The 15,897-nt window shown below is 36.9% G+C and overlaps 1 protein-coding gene across 3 annotated transcripts in view; it reads right to left on the bottom strand.

The window, feature by feature from the left end:
- Positions 1-9,923: 9,923 nt before the first annotated feature.
- The window catches only part of LOC120317024 (calmodulin-lysine N-methyltransferase-like), a 118,658-nt gene continuing 112,684 nt past the window's right edge, over positions 9,924-15,897 (bottom strand). For all 3 annotated transcript variants that reach the window (XM_039363266.1, XM_039363258.1, XM_039363276.1), the window contains exon 9: positions 9,924-11,127. In XM_039363266.1, the coding sequence (XP_039219200.1) occupies positions 11,050-11,127 (78 nt within the window). In that variant the 3' untranslated portion in view covers positions 9,924-11,049. The remainder of the gene's footprint in view (positions 11,128-15,897) is intronic.

The following is a 15,897-nucleotide window of genomic DNA, read 5'->3' as shown; positions in this document are numbered from 1 at the left end:
AAGTTAAACAGACAAATGATCTAGCTTTCTTGAAAGCAGTTGAATATGTACAAAGATATCTGTCAAATGCTCCTTGCTAAACATAGGGCAAATCTATTGATCTAGTCCTTGACTGCCTTTATCTCCATCCTTGTCATCAAGCTAGAGCACTTATCTTATATGTAGGCTGATAAGTCTAATATTTAACAAGGTTTGGGAAAGATTTGTACAGTATTTTCAGTATTGTCATCTACTCCAGTGGCCTTGGCCATGCCATTTATCCTTGTACCTCATTGTTTCACAAAAAGGAAGAAGAAAAAAAGGGAATGAAGGTCATAATTACTTATCTCATAAGACCGTTGCAGGCATTAATTAGTTAGTTTACAGAGTTCTTTGAACATGAAAAGGTGCTATGTTGTGAACATCCTATGTATTATTATGGTTAATTAAAATGCTCCTCATTGCTTTCTCTGACTTTGATGTACTTTGTTTACTATTTACTTGGGCTGACTCCTCCTGCCTTGTTGTGCTTCAAAATCAAATGAATTTCAAATCAGGAATCCTACTGCCATGATTAATTCTCTCCTTCCCCACCCCCTTTGCATGTTTGCTTCCTAGAGAAACACAAATCTACAGTTAAGAAGTCAAATGAATGATTACCGCTATTGTATCTTCCTTAGTACAACTGGGAAGACCAATGCTGCTTTTGATAGGAAATTTGGCTTTCAAAAGTTGGCTCCACACCCAGCTTCCCCAAGGTGCTTCAGGTTGGAGACTAATTCTAATCTCCCCAAGGTTGGGCAATTTATTTTAATGGTCTACCTCTGAGACATTCATCTAAAACTTCTGCTATTACACTGAATGGATTAGAAGAGTCACTAATAGGAGTATTAGGCAGGTTTTTACACACTTAAAGCTTTTAACATTACGACACTAGCACCTGAACCAGCTGGAAAGGGAAAAAGGAACTTGTACTAGGGAAGAAGTGAGTACTCCCCGTCCCTTGGCTGGGAGGAGGGGCTTAAAAAAGGCTAGAACTGCTACACAACAATTAATAGAAAGGAACTAATATTGCTAGCTTAAAAGACCTGAAAATATGTCAGCTTTGAAAAGCTGCATATTCCTAGTCAACTGATCTGTATGCATGTCTTTTTTATAAACTATGCGATTCTGGTTGAAACTATATAAGTTTTATGGGAGCTTTTAAATTGCAGGAGAAAGAGAAAAAGTATCACATGACTCTGATTTCTCTATCTTGTGTTGGTGTCAGAGTGTTGGATAGTTGAACGATGTGTCATTTTTGGGGAGAAAAAGAATGAAGCACTGGAGAACAAATCAAAGAGAGAAGCAACCTAGAACTAAGAAGAAATTTCCTGACAGTTAGAACAATTAATCAGTGGAACAACTTGCCTTATGAAGTTGAGGGTGCTCCAACACTGGAGGTTTTTAAGAAGAGAATGGACAGCCATTTGTCTGAAATGGTATATAGGGCTTTCTGCTTGAGTAGGGGGCTGGACTAGAAGACCTCCAAGATCCTTTCCAACTCTGTTATTCTGTTTTAGCTAAGGCAAAAGATGCCAAAGATGAAAGTACATGTGGCTGTTTTTGAAACTGATGAATGCTGGCGGTAGATAGAATGAGATCATTATCTTGTAATATCAGTACTTGGGGTTGTTAATTGTGAAATTCATGGGCAATAACATCAGGAGAGATCAAGGTCATCTTCTTGAGATATATAATTAACAAATTGTCTGGGTTGCCACAAGACTGGCTAAATGGCTTTAAACAGGAATTTAAAAATGTAACGGAAAACAACATTATCAGTTTTTGCAGTTCATAGTAGTGAATTAGAACCTTTATTTTTAGAAAACGGTGCCTTGCCATTGTGAAATGCACCACAGCATTCAACTCCTCTTGGCCGTATCTTTTGTTTCATTCTCGTGAGTTTGGCATACACTAGGAACATGCATAAGGATTTCTGTGTCCTTTGACAATGAAGTCCTCCCAATGTGGTCTACAAACCATATATTATTAAAATGTAAAAGTATGAAACAATACAAAAAGCATGTGATTCCCCCTTTGCAATCTTCTGACAAGCAAAGTCAATGTGGAAGCCAGATTCATTTAACAACTATACTAACTTAACACCTGCAGTGAGTCACTTAACAACTGTGGCAAGAAAGGTTGTAAAATGGGCAAAACTTACTTAACAAAAGTCTCACTTACCAACAGAAACGTTGGGCTCAATTGAAATTGTAAGCCAAGGACTACTGTATGTATTTTACATGTGCTCCAAGACAATTCCTCTTCACTCAATGCTGTTCAAGCAAGCCAAAAGATTGGACACCCATGACATAAAGGGAAGAAAGCCAGGGTAGTCTGGCAGAAAATTGGGTTGGTCTTTAAACTCTGGATTTTATAATACAATGTACAAATTCAGCTATCAGTTGCCATTCAATATAGCAAGTGTTTCTGGATTTCTGGGTAGACTTTTCATTGAAGTGGGTGTTTTGGATGATTTGTTAGATTACTCCATGGTGGCAATTGGGCAATTATGTGTTTTGATAAAGTTTGACTTCTGTTTAAAATTGAATTCAAAGGATTACCATTCATGAAAAGAATTTGTTAGATTAATCCATGGTGGCAATTGAGCACCAATTGTTGTTTCTTTACCATCTCTACCTTCTCTGTTCTGCTGAGAAGGAACATGGATCAAGTCTTCAAACAGGGAAGAGACATCTCTCAAAGAGGCATGATTCTTGCCTACTCTAGGCTTTATAGCAGTATTTCTCAATCTTGGCAATTTTAAAATGTGCCTCTGGCTGAGGAATCCTGGGAGTTAAAGTCCAAACATCTTAAATTTGCTAAGGTTGAGAAGTATTACTTTAGAGAATTTCCAGGTGCAATGTCAGGCATCTTGAATTTTTTTAAAAAAAGCAAACCTCAGGAGACAGAATTTGAAGAGGTCTTGCTGATGGTAGTTAAAAACAAAACAAAACACCATGCTAGAATTGGATTGGTGAATATTCTATCAATATATGGCAGATTCACATGGAAAAAAAGTCATGTGAATAAGCCGTAGGTAAAATTTAATCTTGAATCGCCACTAAGAATAATAGGACAGTATCCTGAATTAAAAGCTTCCACAATAGATTTAAGATTGCTAATATTAGCTCTGTGTATATGTGTGTTTATGCACACATGTACCTTCATATATGCAGATCTGAAAGACATTTTCTCTCTAAAGCTGTAACAATTCAACAACTGTCTTGGTTACAAACCAAAGATTTGCTGAGAACATGTTAGAAGGAATAAGAAAAGCCGAGAAAAGGTCACAAATAAGCACCTTAGGAACAATGAAAGCTTTTCTCCATGTAGCAGTGGGAGCGTTGCAAAAGGAGGGGAGAAAAACACCCTGAAAAGGTATTAATCAGAAGTGGCTATAAATCCTCTGGAGTTTTTGCTCTTATAAAACTCCTTGGAGAAAGTCTTGAAGGAAATGCAGGTCAAAGCCCAAAAAAGCTCTTGATCAGAGATTGCTACAGGAAAATCTTCCCAGATGCCTTTTAATAGGCTGCAATCACCCCAGGAGTGGGAAAGCCAAGTGTGCTTGAAGCATGGTTGCAGTTCCTAATAGGTCTTGTCACACTTAAGGCCCTGCAAGCGCCATCCACCGAACAGCTGAAACTGGCTGGTGATTCATAAAGCCAACAGTTTAAAGTTTATTATGATGAAAGCACTTAATGACAGCCATCGCTAGGGGCCCATCATTTATAAAGCTGCGCTGAGTATTAGACATGTAGCATGACCACCAATTTTGTGTCACAATTGCTACCATAAAATGACCTTTGGTGATTTTTGCTGCATGTGGTGGACAGCTCTTCTTTCGCATTAGTGCTCTATGGCTTTTCTTTGCAGACTATTATGCTGTCTAAAGCTTATTTGGCACTGTCGTGAGCCTCAACCCTTGTTATTACCCCAAAGGCCTGTTGAAAAGGGCGGGGAGAGGGAGGAAGGGAGGGAGGGAGAAACCCTCTCATGCTCTATTATGGCACCCCCAGTCAAGCAATTCCTTGGATAGCGTAACAATATAATATACATATTCCTCCATTGTTAATCACATTTCTTTCTTTTTTAAGTTCTCCTGTTTACTGTATATCGTACCTAACATCTAATTGGATGGAAATGAAATCTGCACGTTACCTTATTAGACAAGTTGGGAGTAAAGATTTTGACTAGTAATTCTCCAATGGATAAAAAAAGCATCTATCCACCAGGGTAGCCAAAAATAAGTAATAATGCCTCTAAGAAAAAAATGCACATCCTGGAAGATTATCTTGGATTTAAATGCAGCACTTTATTCACACATGGAACATAATTTTACAGGCTAAATAACCAGCACAGATTTCCAAGGAGAACAATATTAACAACAAGCCTACTTACCAACCAGCTTAAATGCCCAATGCCTTTAAAAGGTGTGTATAATTTTATAAACCATATAACATTTCTTTCCAATGTATACTATATGCGATTTCTGCTGATACCTACTACTGTATTAGATTTTATGTAAAGCTTTTTTTTTCACCAATAAGGTGAATTGTTACATGACAAACTCATCTTCCACCATTATCATCTGCTGTTTGTGTTTAACAACAGGAGTCCCTTCTCTAACAAAACTGTTGTAATGGCTGTACAAATTACTCAGCTGAAAGCTTTTCACCAAACCAAACAGTATTAATCAGCAGTTCTTAGGAAGGTGCTAATTAAAAACAATTTTCTTCCTCAGTTTGCAATACTAAGCCATCTTCACTTGCACTGTTTCCAATATGTAGCTACTGTATACACTCCCATATTAGAGCGTCTATTAACTCCTGAATCTCCTATTACTTATTTTATTACATTCCTGTTTTCTAGATTTATGGACTTGTTGACGTTTTGGAAGTCACAGCACGATCTGTTTAATCATTTAAAAACTACATGAAATGCAGATGGTCCGGGAGGGAGAGAAGGCTAAGACTCATTTACCAAGTCAGAGAACACAAAGACCATGGGCAGAACACTTAATTTGGTTAGCATCTTTGGGGATTTTTTTTAAAAATTCCAACACAATTGCTGTCTCACACTACTGTAGTTTGTTTCTGATAAAAACAATTCTGTTGAATTAAATTTTAGCACCAGAAGTTTTTTTACCCTCCTTCTTTAAAAATATGGAGGATTTCATTCCTGGGAAAAATAGCTCAGAAAACTTGGCAGTTGTTGAATTTGGAGATAAAATAATAAAATAGTGTTAATGAGAAGCATCTTTAAAAAGAGATCATGTTCAGTTAACACAGAGAACAGGTTTTGGGGTTTGTTTGTTTTTTAAAAAAAGGTTGGACTATCAGATGCACCTACTTCAGTGATGGCGAACCTTTTAGAGACTGAGTGCCCAAAAACTGGCCCCACCCCACTCCACCCCCTGCCCCGCCCCTGCACAGTCCCCAACCCACCTGCCCGTAGGGCCACTCATCGCCTCCAGGGCCTGCCGCAAATCACCCAGCAGCGCCAGGGCAGCCATGTCCTCTGCCTGCGCACTGCAGCATCAACTGTGCATGAGGGCAGAGTCTAGTCTATGCTGCCTGGTTGCGCTGCTCTGTGTGGGCGACGCTTGGGGGCGACTCTTCTCCAGGAGAGCTGCTGGTGAGGAGGGTATCATGGGGGGAGGCAACGCTGGGGCAACGGCACATATGCCCACAGAGAGGGCACCACTGACCTACTTCATCACTGGCCGGCCTGCCAGCCATGCTTATCTGAGATATCAGTAGAAAGAAAAAAAACTACATAAGTATGGGAATTTGAGGTATATTCAGTCTGGTGAAGAGAAGAACACATGGAGACATTATAGATTTGTTGCATAGAAAATGATGCAGGCTTGTTTGCTGATGACAAAATGCAAGTCTAGAAGCAATGGGAAACCAACAGGAGAAACAGTAAAAAATTTCTCACTAACAAAGAATAGATGTGGGAAGGCAGAGGAATGTTTATTCCTGGGAATGTTGAAGTGAAGGTTGGATGAAATATGTTGAAAATATTTGCAAAATAAAAGTACTGAGTAGAGCAGCAGACTTGATGGCCATCAACAATCCTGCCTTCTATCTGGACAGAGAGATGGGATACACATTAAAATAATATAAAGCAATCTTGATACCAACTTGTTGGTTCCTTATGAGGCATGAGCTTTTGTAGATAAGCTGTGTCTTCCTCAGCAAACTCTTATCTGCACAATTTCCATGCTTTTGTTAATATGGGTTGCAGCTTATGAAAGCACAGCTCCAATAAATCATATAGGTATTAAGGTGCCAAAGATATCTTTGTCATTGTTGCTTCAACAGACTAATGAGGTATTTGGATTTTTGGCAGAAATAACACACGCTGAATTGTTTCCCAAAAACTGTGTGTGCAAAGTGCTCACAAAATGTCACAGTGGGATTGTGTTGTGTAGCAGATCTTATGCATCTGGACACGTGTGCAAGGAAAAAACATCCTTGGGTTTACTTTGTGTGATTGTGCAATACCTTAGGATGTTTTTCACAAGGCTGGCCCTACCGTTGGATAAAATGATTTGGAATGTAATGGCAGAGCAACAGTCTGCTCAGTCACTTGATTGAGATAGGCAACTATAGAAATGAAATGAATGAAATAAATACAAACAATTTGTCAATTACTTTTGAGGAGTGAAAATGTTGCATATAGCAGAGAAAATAAGAAGGGCCAAAAGTAAAAAAAACATTAATATTAAAGTCATTAAATCTATATGGGAGATATTCTGAGTTTTTATTAGATCTTGCCCACAAATTTGTGCACCTTCTGATGCACTAAGGAAAATACTATCTGCGTATTGTATGGATTTTGGAATAGAACAGAATATGTTTTTCTGTAATCACTAATTTATGGCTCTCAGGTAATTCACATGTTTTATAATAACCTGGATTTTCCCCATATCCCTTTTGCCCCTCCAGCCCATCAAAGATAATGCTTTATGCAATGACTCTGCATATCCAAATAGCTGTATGCTTTTAGCAAGCCTATTTTTTAAAATACAATTTAAAAAATGTATTTAAATACAGTTTTAAATACAATTTAATCTGGGCATGGAATTGAAATGGCATTTGTTCACTTTTGGATGACCTTTGTTGTGAGCACGATGGCGTAGTGCACTCATTCTCGCTCAGTGACTTTGTAGAAGCAATGGGAAACCAACCATAGGATCGGTCAGAGCCAGTTGGGCCTAGTGCTTAAGGCACTAGTCTAGACACCAGGAGATCTGTGAGTTCTAATCCTGCCTGAGGTAGGAAAGCTGGCTGGGTGACCTTGGATGAATCACATTCACTCAGATCAACTCACCTCATAGGGTTGTTGTGTGGAAAATAGGAGGCGGAACTATTCAATACTGTATGTTCACTACCTTTGTATCATTTATAAAAATAATAAAGCTGGGTAAAAATAAATAAATATTTCTGGAACAGCTCCAGGGGTTGGGAGATAATGGAGTTACACACAGATACATCTAGGGGTTTTTGCTGTTGTTGTTTTTGGTGAAAATTGCATTTGTACAAGAGCGTAAGGCATGGCTCATTTGCATATGTGATTTCTTTTTTGGAATGGGAAATATTTTCCTCAGCTGAGGAATGGAACAACACTGCTGGAGAATGTTCATATTTCTTTCCTAAACTCTTGATTGACAAGAGTGAGAATGTTACAAGCACTCACACTTGTAAGAGCATGTTGCATTCAGTCCTTAGGGATGAATAACCAGAGACTTTCTGCCATCTTTGTGCTTTTGATCCTATCTTGCCCTACTGGCTCTTCTTTTTCTCCAACCAACCTCATCTTGCCTTTGCCTTTTGTCTGCTTCCTTCTCTCCTGCCTTGATCTGAATTGATTTCACTGGAACTTGACCTTGCCCTCCATTAGTCTCTGCACAAGTATTGCCTTAGATTATGCGGATTCTTTGGCTGAAGATGTGACATATTGTCCTTAGTGCACCAATTGGGGCAGAATACCCATTTAATTTATGTAACTCTGCAAGAGAAAAAAAATCAAAGGAATACTAAATGTGCAGAGTATAAGTCAAATATTCTGAAATTAAAGGGAAACAATCATTCTTATTTTATCACAGTATGTGCGGGCAATAGAAAACAAAACAAACCTTACTACTGCATCTAATATTTATAACACTGCCCAACATAATCTTTAATGCCTCTTTTACTAATTGCTCTCCTTCTTTGAAAAAATCGCATTCTCCTCATCTTTAATCTTGGAAAGATCACTTTGCAAACTTTTAGAAACCATGTTTTAGAAAATTATTTTTTTTAAAAAAAACTTAAATATGTCTATCATATGCCCATTATGTTGTTATTGAAATCAGAATTTGCCTCCTGCAGCTTCTATCAAGAGGAGGCTCAGAAACTATCATTCAGTATAAAAAAGCCCCTTCAGGAGCAGCTTACCAGCCCATAAGAAAAGTTTCACCAATGTATTGTTTCCATTGATTGTTGATGACTGATATCTGCAGTGTTTTTAACTTTAAGGCAGTGGTGGGATTCAGCCAGTTCGCACCACATTGGCAGAACCAGTAGCTAATTTTTTGTTGTCCAGGCCCAGAATGGACTTCCAGAAGCAGCATCCACACAGAGATCCGGTTGTTCACATATTTGAATCTCACCACTGCTGTAAGGGACTTATTAAGTTTAACTTCCATTCATACAAAACCCAGCATACATACCCATCACACTGAGTATGTTTAACTGAAGGTTTCTTAAATTTTGTTCAAGTCAATTTATGTTTACAATCACTGTTAATAATCTTTAATTTTTTTAAATTTGAAACAGGCCTTTAATTTTATAACAATATTTGGAGAAGCAGAAGCAACATTCAAAGAACTGGATGGGTGCTTCGTTAAAGCAATATAGAGATGATGATAATTTAAGAAGTACTATCCCACTACAAAGCAACTTTATTTTTTTCCAGAAAATAAGGGGGGGGGGGAAACCCAGAGAATTTTATACAATGATATTTAGCAGCCAATGCTACAATCTAGGGCCTCTGGTCCTTTCATCAATTATATGCATGAGTAATTTAGTTTCACTATTCAGCCTCAATGCATAAATGTTTGCAGGATCGTGTTCTTAAGACCCCTTCAATTAAACCCTTAAGGGATAATAGCCTGCATTTGAGACACTAGCTTGTTCTGACATGACAGATGGGGGAAAGAAACAAACAATAATAATTAGTTGTTCATTTTGATATACTTGTTATCTACTCAGAGGGGGAAAAAGAGTGAAACAATAATTTCCAGGGTCATTATATAAAAATTAGCAAATATATATATTTGTCATGTTCTTGAATACTTTTGTAATGATATGTGAAGGTTCATACATATGGGTGCTGTTTGTGCCTTTTCTATACTAAATTTTTACTAAATATATATAGCATGTGTACCTATGAGACACACTGTGAAGATAAACCCATTAATCTCTAAATTCTTGCCATTTCTGAGCAGAAATTCCATGCAGTAAGCGTCTCAATGTGAAATCCATAAAATCCATAAAAGGAGATCTACTACTGAAATACTAGGATAAATGGCTGGTTTGCATTGCCCCTGGTCTTTATCCAACACTGAGAATAGACTGCTGTTTTATCAAAAGAGGAATAAATTGCTGTTATTGTGATGTTAGCCCATCACTTGGCATTGCAATTCAGGTTTTTGTGAGAAAGAAATGTATGATCTAACTGCAATTTGACCTATGCCTTCTGCGATCCATATAGGTGCTCTAATGGAGCATAAAAAAAAGTGTGGAATACAAGGACATGTAAACTGGTGGTAAAGAAATGCATTTGAGGGAAATATGGAAGGGCATGGGAGTTTGTGTGCAACTTATTAAACCAGAGAAGAGAAGCAACAATTCAGGGGTAATTATTTTATTTTCCTATACCTTGCAATCAAGCACAGAATGAAGTATAATACCATTTGATTTTTTTTCCAGATACTTCTAAAAACAGTTTTTTTTAAAAAAAATGAGATGATAAACTTCTTAGAATGCCAAAAAGTGTTTTTTAAACCAGCAAGAAAACAAATCCAAATAGTTTTGTCTTAGGCTTTGAAAGGTATGTATTGCTTCTGGGACAAAAATGTTAATGAAATGATATGGGCTATGGCCAATGTTAGGTGATATTTTGGAGGAGTGAGGGAGTAAAGGAAAGGCCACAATTGCTACAGCACCCAACATTTCTCCAACAAGGACCTATTTTTTAATAGCAAGTATAGGAAACAGTTGCAGTTAGATTTCAGAACTGATAAAGACTCACTTTTCATTCATAGTCAGAGCACTCTTCTTGTACCTAAACAGATAATAAGTACTCAGCACACTCCCCCTTCTTGACACAACACACTGAGACTAATCACACATAATTGGAGAGGAGGAGCAGAGGGCTGGCCAATGCATTGTGTCCAGAGGACAAATGGTCAGTTTATGAAGCTTTAGTTTGAAGCAATAATTTCTAATACATCTACTGAGAGGACAACCTCCCCAAATAAAAACTCAACAATAAAACTCCAAAATCCCAAATCCTGTTGTTAAAAAAATCAGATAAACTGAGTTTGAAAAATTTCACTCTGAAAAGAAAACCCAAAAAGTAATTTTTAAAAATAGCCTAAGGGATAATGGTAAAATAAGATGAAAATCTTCCTAGAATACCGTATGATATGGTCTCAAATGTTGGATACATACCAGTATCTGTTTTTTTCACTTACTTGAACAATAAATCTTTTAGCATTTTGCAGTTGGTCAAACACATTTTTCCAGATACAACAGGAAAAAAAACCATTTTTGTCACAATGAAGAAATCATGTGCAAAATGACAGCCACAAAGGAAGGAAAATAGAGCTCTTGAAACTTTCAGCTCTCTTTTTAATGCAATGGACCCATAGTTCTAGAGTGATCTACTCTGCATTGTTCAGAGTTTACCTTTCCCATGAAATTATTACATAAATACATTCTGTTTTGTAATAAAATATTGTCTTCCCATATTTTATCCTTCTTTGGTTAAAACAAGAAAAAATGGATAGTGAAGATTTGGGTCATAAATATTGTTTTCTTCTTTTTTCAGCTGCAAATAAAGAAACAAAGCAACAGTCAGTTTATTTTAATCATAAAAACATAATCTTTGTTGGTATGTTTGTTTTTGTGGGAGGAGTGAGTATCAAATGAGAAAATAAACATTAGACATAATTTTTATTTTCATTTTTTATAACTAATTAAAATTGCTAGTGAGAAAATATCATGCAGTGGGGTAAATGTGGTTCGTCTGAAATATACAGATACATGAAAGCTAAACTGTCTCCTAAAGAATAAAGCTTTATATTTATGATTGATAAAACACTGAGATCATCAACAGCTAACAAACTTAAGTAGTTTTGCATAGTAATTCAAACTTGCCTCTCTTTGAACACAGAATAGTGCAGTATTCTTAGCAACAAGAACAAAGATTATGTGAACTCTATAACTCAATGCAATGTAATATGTATTCTTAAAACAAGTATTCATTTAGGCAGCTCTCCAGTGAAAACTTTCCAAGTAGTTGAATTTGGCATATATTTTCTATAGGCACAAACTACTGAATTCAAGAAGTTTTTCAGATGAAAATCAAGTCATCTTAACATTTTAAATGACTTCACTGAAACAATTTCCTTGTGTGTGTTTACAGAGGGGGGAAGGCAACACTAAACTGAAAGATAGGAGACAAAGAATATGAAGTAGTGTTCCTTTTTCTTTAACATATAATATTTAATATGTACTATTCTAGTGTACATATGTATACTAGAATATTATATATTCGAAATAGCTTCTGGCATTTCTTTTCAGCCATTATATAAACAGGAATTTACCAATGTCCTACTGTTTAATTCTGAGGAATAATTTTCCATTTATGAGTAGTGCAATTTTCCCAACAACAATTATTAATTTCTCCAAATTCTCAGTCATGTTAACAATGACAATTTGGTTCTTTAATATTAGCACAAGGAGTTCTATGTGAATAAAATGGCTCATTAATTTAAATATTATTTAAATATCCAACTTATTGTTCAGGAAATGTTATTCTTAGTGGCTGATGTACTTTGATTAAAATGGCATTGCAAATACTAAAATGTTGGTATTATACAGAAATTAACTGATTTTTTTTGGTGGGTGGGTGTGTGGCATGAATTTTCATGGGACACATTCCAAATGATCTCTTGAAGGACCAAAAATACTCCATTGTTAAAAGTGTTGTTAATAATAATAATAATGAAGAAATGCTTCCTTTTTTTAAAAAAAGTGTACAAAATAATTTCCAGTTTAAAGTTTTCCCCAGGTCTGTTTTTTGGAAAGGAAACTTCATTTTCTCGAGGAGTAAACTTCAAATGGTCATCCCTATTGCTCATAATCCTCTCTACCCTGATGTGTCTTGGGTCAGCAGTTTCACTAACCTACATCCAGAAATAATATCTTGTAACCCCGTAAGGAAAAAAAAAATGTTCTTCTTTAGGAATGCAGCAGATCTGGTCTCCCCCCCCCCCCAGTCTCTTTTAACCTGAATTCTCTAGTGACCTCTGGTGGCAGCCCAAAGGCTCCATTGCAGAGTTTAAACACAACCCAGACCCGGCTTCACTATTCCAGATTAGCAGGGGGATGTTAAACAAATAAATGCCACAAAGGCATGTATTACTGCAACCTGTTATCCAATCGTAAGTGCATTGGAAACATAACATTATTGAACTCATATATGCATACACAGAAGCATTTGTAAACAGTGCATATGCTTCAGTCCAGAATATTATGTAGAGTGTTATTGCGCACATCATGGTTGCACTTCTGAGCCCAATTAATTATTGTAATTTTATGAAACGGGGAAAAAAATCCTCGAAAGCCCACCCTTTGAATTGCACGAACAACTAAAAGCAAATTGTGAATAAAATAATTTTTCAATTTTGGAGGCAAGAAGAGGGAGGAGAGCAAGAGAGGCCTAGGAGAACTGAAATAAATTATATGGCCACTCTTGGTAGCATTATGCTTTCCCTCCTAATTGGATGTAACACACTCAGACCCACAGGGTGAACAGCAGCAACGGGAGCGGAATTCATACTGTTTACCCTTTACAGTAGCCACAATTATTAACCGCACACCAGACACATTATAAGCACTAGCCACTCGTAATGTGGTATTTCAAATAGATAAGGAGAAAGGCAATATAACTATTCTTTTGACATCACATTCTGCACTCGTACCACAGCCTCAGCCTTTGCTTTTGTTTAGAAAACCATCCCAACTTTGCTTTGTCCCTATTATAACATGAATCTATGCTACCCTCAGCTTTATATTTTTGTTAATTATTTCAGGAGAAGGGAAATATTGGATCTTTCATACCCAGTTTACAATGTATATTTGGCAAAGGAGCATAACCTGCGTCTCCTTATTTTTTATGTTTTAATTATTAAGAAAATATTACAGAAGTTAGTGTGAGAGTAATGCACTGCGAAACCCAACCTGGAGAAAGGATGTGTATATACTTTTTAACAAAAGCAAAAGCAGAAAGTATAGGGCCAGTTTTGATTACAGGCTTGTTTTTTTAAACGGAAATAAAATTTCACAGCTAACAATGAGAGGTGAAAAGTTTAAGAGGCAAAGCTGTTCCTCCTGATCACTGCCTGTTAATCAGCTTCATGGGTGGTTGCCTAAATCTGTGGATTTTTTTTATATTGTTGTTACTTGCACTACTGTCAAGATTGTAACTAATTTTTCCCCCTCTTCTTCTAAGAGGAGAGGTGAATAACTCGCCATAGAAGGCAGCTGTGGATGAGTGACATGAAGCACTAATGCAGAGGGCAAAATTAAAATTCATGAATCTCTTCACAACCATTTGTGTAACAAGATTAAGACGGGACAGCAGAAAATAGCTGCATTATCAGGCTTCTTACAGTTCTCCAGCTGGTTACGCTCTATTCCAAAACAGTAGGGATAAGAGGATAACACGGAGCCAAAAGGAAAATGCCTCTCCTTCATTTGGGAGAAAACAGGTCCGAGGAAAAGATGAGGCTTGGATATGCAACCAGAAAGCATGATCCTACTTAACCACCAAACTTTTCACCTAAATCCAGCAATAAAAATGAAGGTTACAGTCAGCCTCGCAATTGGAAAGAACGCCCCCCCCCACCTTTTTTTCCCCTTGGAAGAAGAAAGAAGAAAATTCCAAAAAGTAGGTATATCAGCCATCATCAGTTTACGAGAAAACTAACTACTGAGCCAGAAGGATGGGGAATATTTGCAACTGAACTTGGGAAAAACAGTTTGATATCCAACCATAGGAGCATATAAAGTTTGTGGTATCTCTATTTTCAGCCAATACATCTTTGCCTGAACCCTCTTTCGTTCTTGCACATTGCTGTACGGCCTCAACTGCTGAGTGCTATTGTTATTTACTGTGTAATTGTTTGTGTTGCTCTATCTTAATCCAAAAGGAGTGGCTTTTTTGTTTCAAGCTCTTTCAAACTATACACAATTTACTGACTAAAATATACATCAATACAACAATCAATCAATGTATACTGCATAGTGACTCACAAGGCAACTCTATATCCTTTATATGGAAGGGAAATGCATGAAATTCACTGAGACTGTTCAAAATAAATAGGTGAAAAATCACTATATTAGCATTTATCAGTAATGGAGGACACTTAAGAGACATTTTTCTTGTTTAATTATTCTGTTATGAAGGAACTAGTTACTGAAGAATGTACCCCTAGCAACTTTTCTGAATGATGTTTAAACATACCCAAAGGGTTTTGTTTGTTTGTTTGTTTTGGAGGGATAGAGAAAATTGACCAGGCCCCATGTTCTGATTTTAATTCTTTTTAAGTTATCCCTTTCAGCCACCTTGAAAAAATAAAAAAACAAGACTCATACAAGAAACTTTTGTTTTTGTGAGATAATATAAATTTGATTAATAAAGTAAATAAATTTACACATAATTCATTAATCTCTGAACATAAAGTTTATGATTTATATATGCCCATGAATTTTCCTGTACTTTTTCCTCAAAGGGTAGCATTTCATTATTCTCAAAAAAACAAAAGGACCATGCATGTGAATGGCACTGGATGGCTTAAGCCCACTCTTCTACTCTGGAGTGGGGTGGGGCTGGTGGCTGATCCAGTTATTTGTGATTAAGGTTTAATCATGTCATCTGAGCTCTGGAGAGGATGCTTCTCCTGACTAGGTACTTTCAATGGTTTTCTCTACCATAAATAGCAGGTGTCCCCCTTTGTATCACCTGCTTAATTATCAGCAAGGAACAATGCTGGGAGTTTGAGAGATATGTTGCATGGGGCACTAGGGAGAAGAGTGGAAGCTAGCAGGAATGTTCATGGAAGTCAGTGTCATACAATTACTTCTCTGGTGCCATTATTTCAGAATACCTTTACTGACACTGAATTTGCTTGCTCTGAACAGTGAATATATCTGAGATTGATACAATTCTTCAGAGCCTCTCCTACTGTCGGAGGAACTGGGAATTGGTGTAGCTCAATATGTGATCCACCAAATTAAATGTAGCCCATTATTAGTCACAGAACACATGCTACCAAATGAACACCTGCCTTCTATTTTTGCTGTCGTAGAAATGCAACAATATTTCTATCAACAATTTGATACCAAACACCACCCTACTGCCTTCTATTTTGTTCTGCACCAAAGAGGATGGTTGGTGCCCAAGTAGTTATTTTCTTCCTAATTCACAATGTACTCCTGTTCTAGTTTCTTGTGTAATTCCTCAAAAGTATTTTTACAATACGATTCCATCCACCATTCTATGCACTATCCACGGGAAAATTTAATATAGTTG

The sequence above is a fragment of the Crotalus tigris genome, unplaced genomic scaffold (genome assembly GCF_016545835.1).
Source record: "Crotalus tigris isolate CLP2741 ecotype Arizona unplaced genomic scaffold, ASM1654583v1 scf7180000017590.881132, whole genome shotgun sequence".
NCBI classification, from domain to species: Eukaryota; Metazoa; Chordata; class Lepidosauria; order Squamata; family Viperidae; genus Crotalus; species Crotalus tigris.
This window is presented reverse-complemented; position numbering and strand designations above follow the sequence as displayed.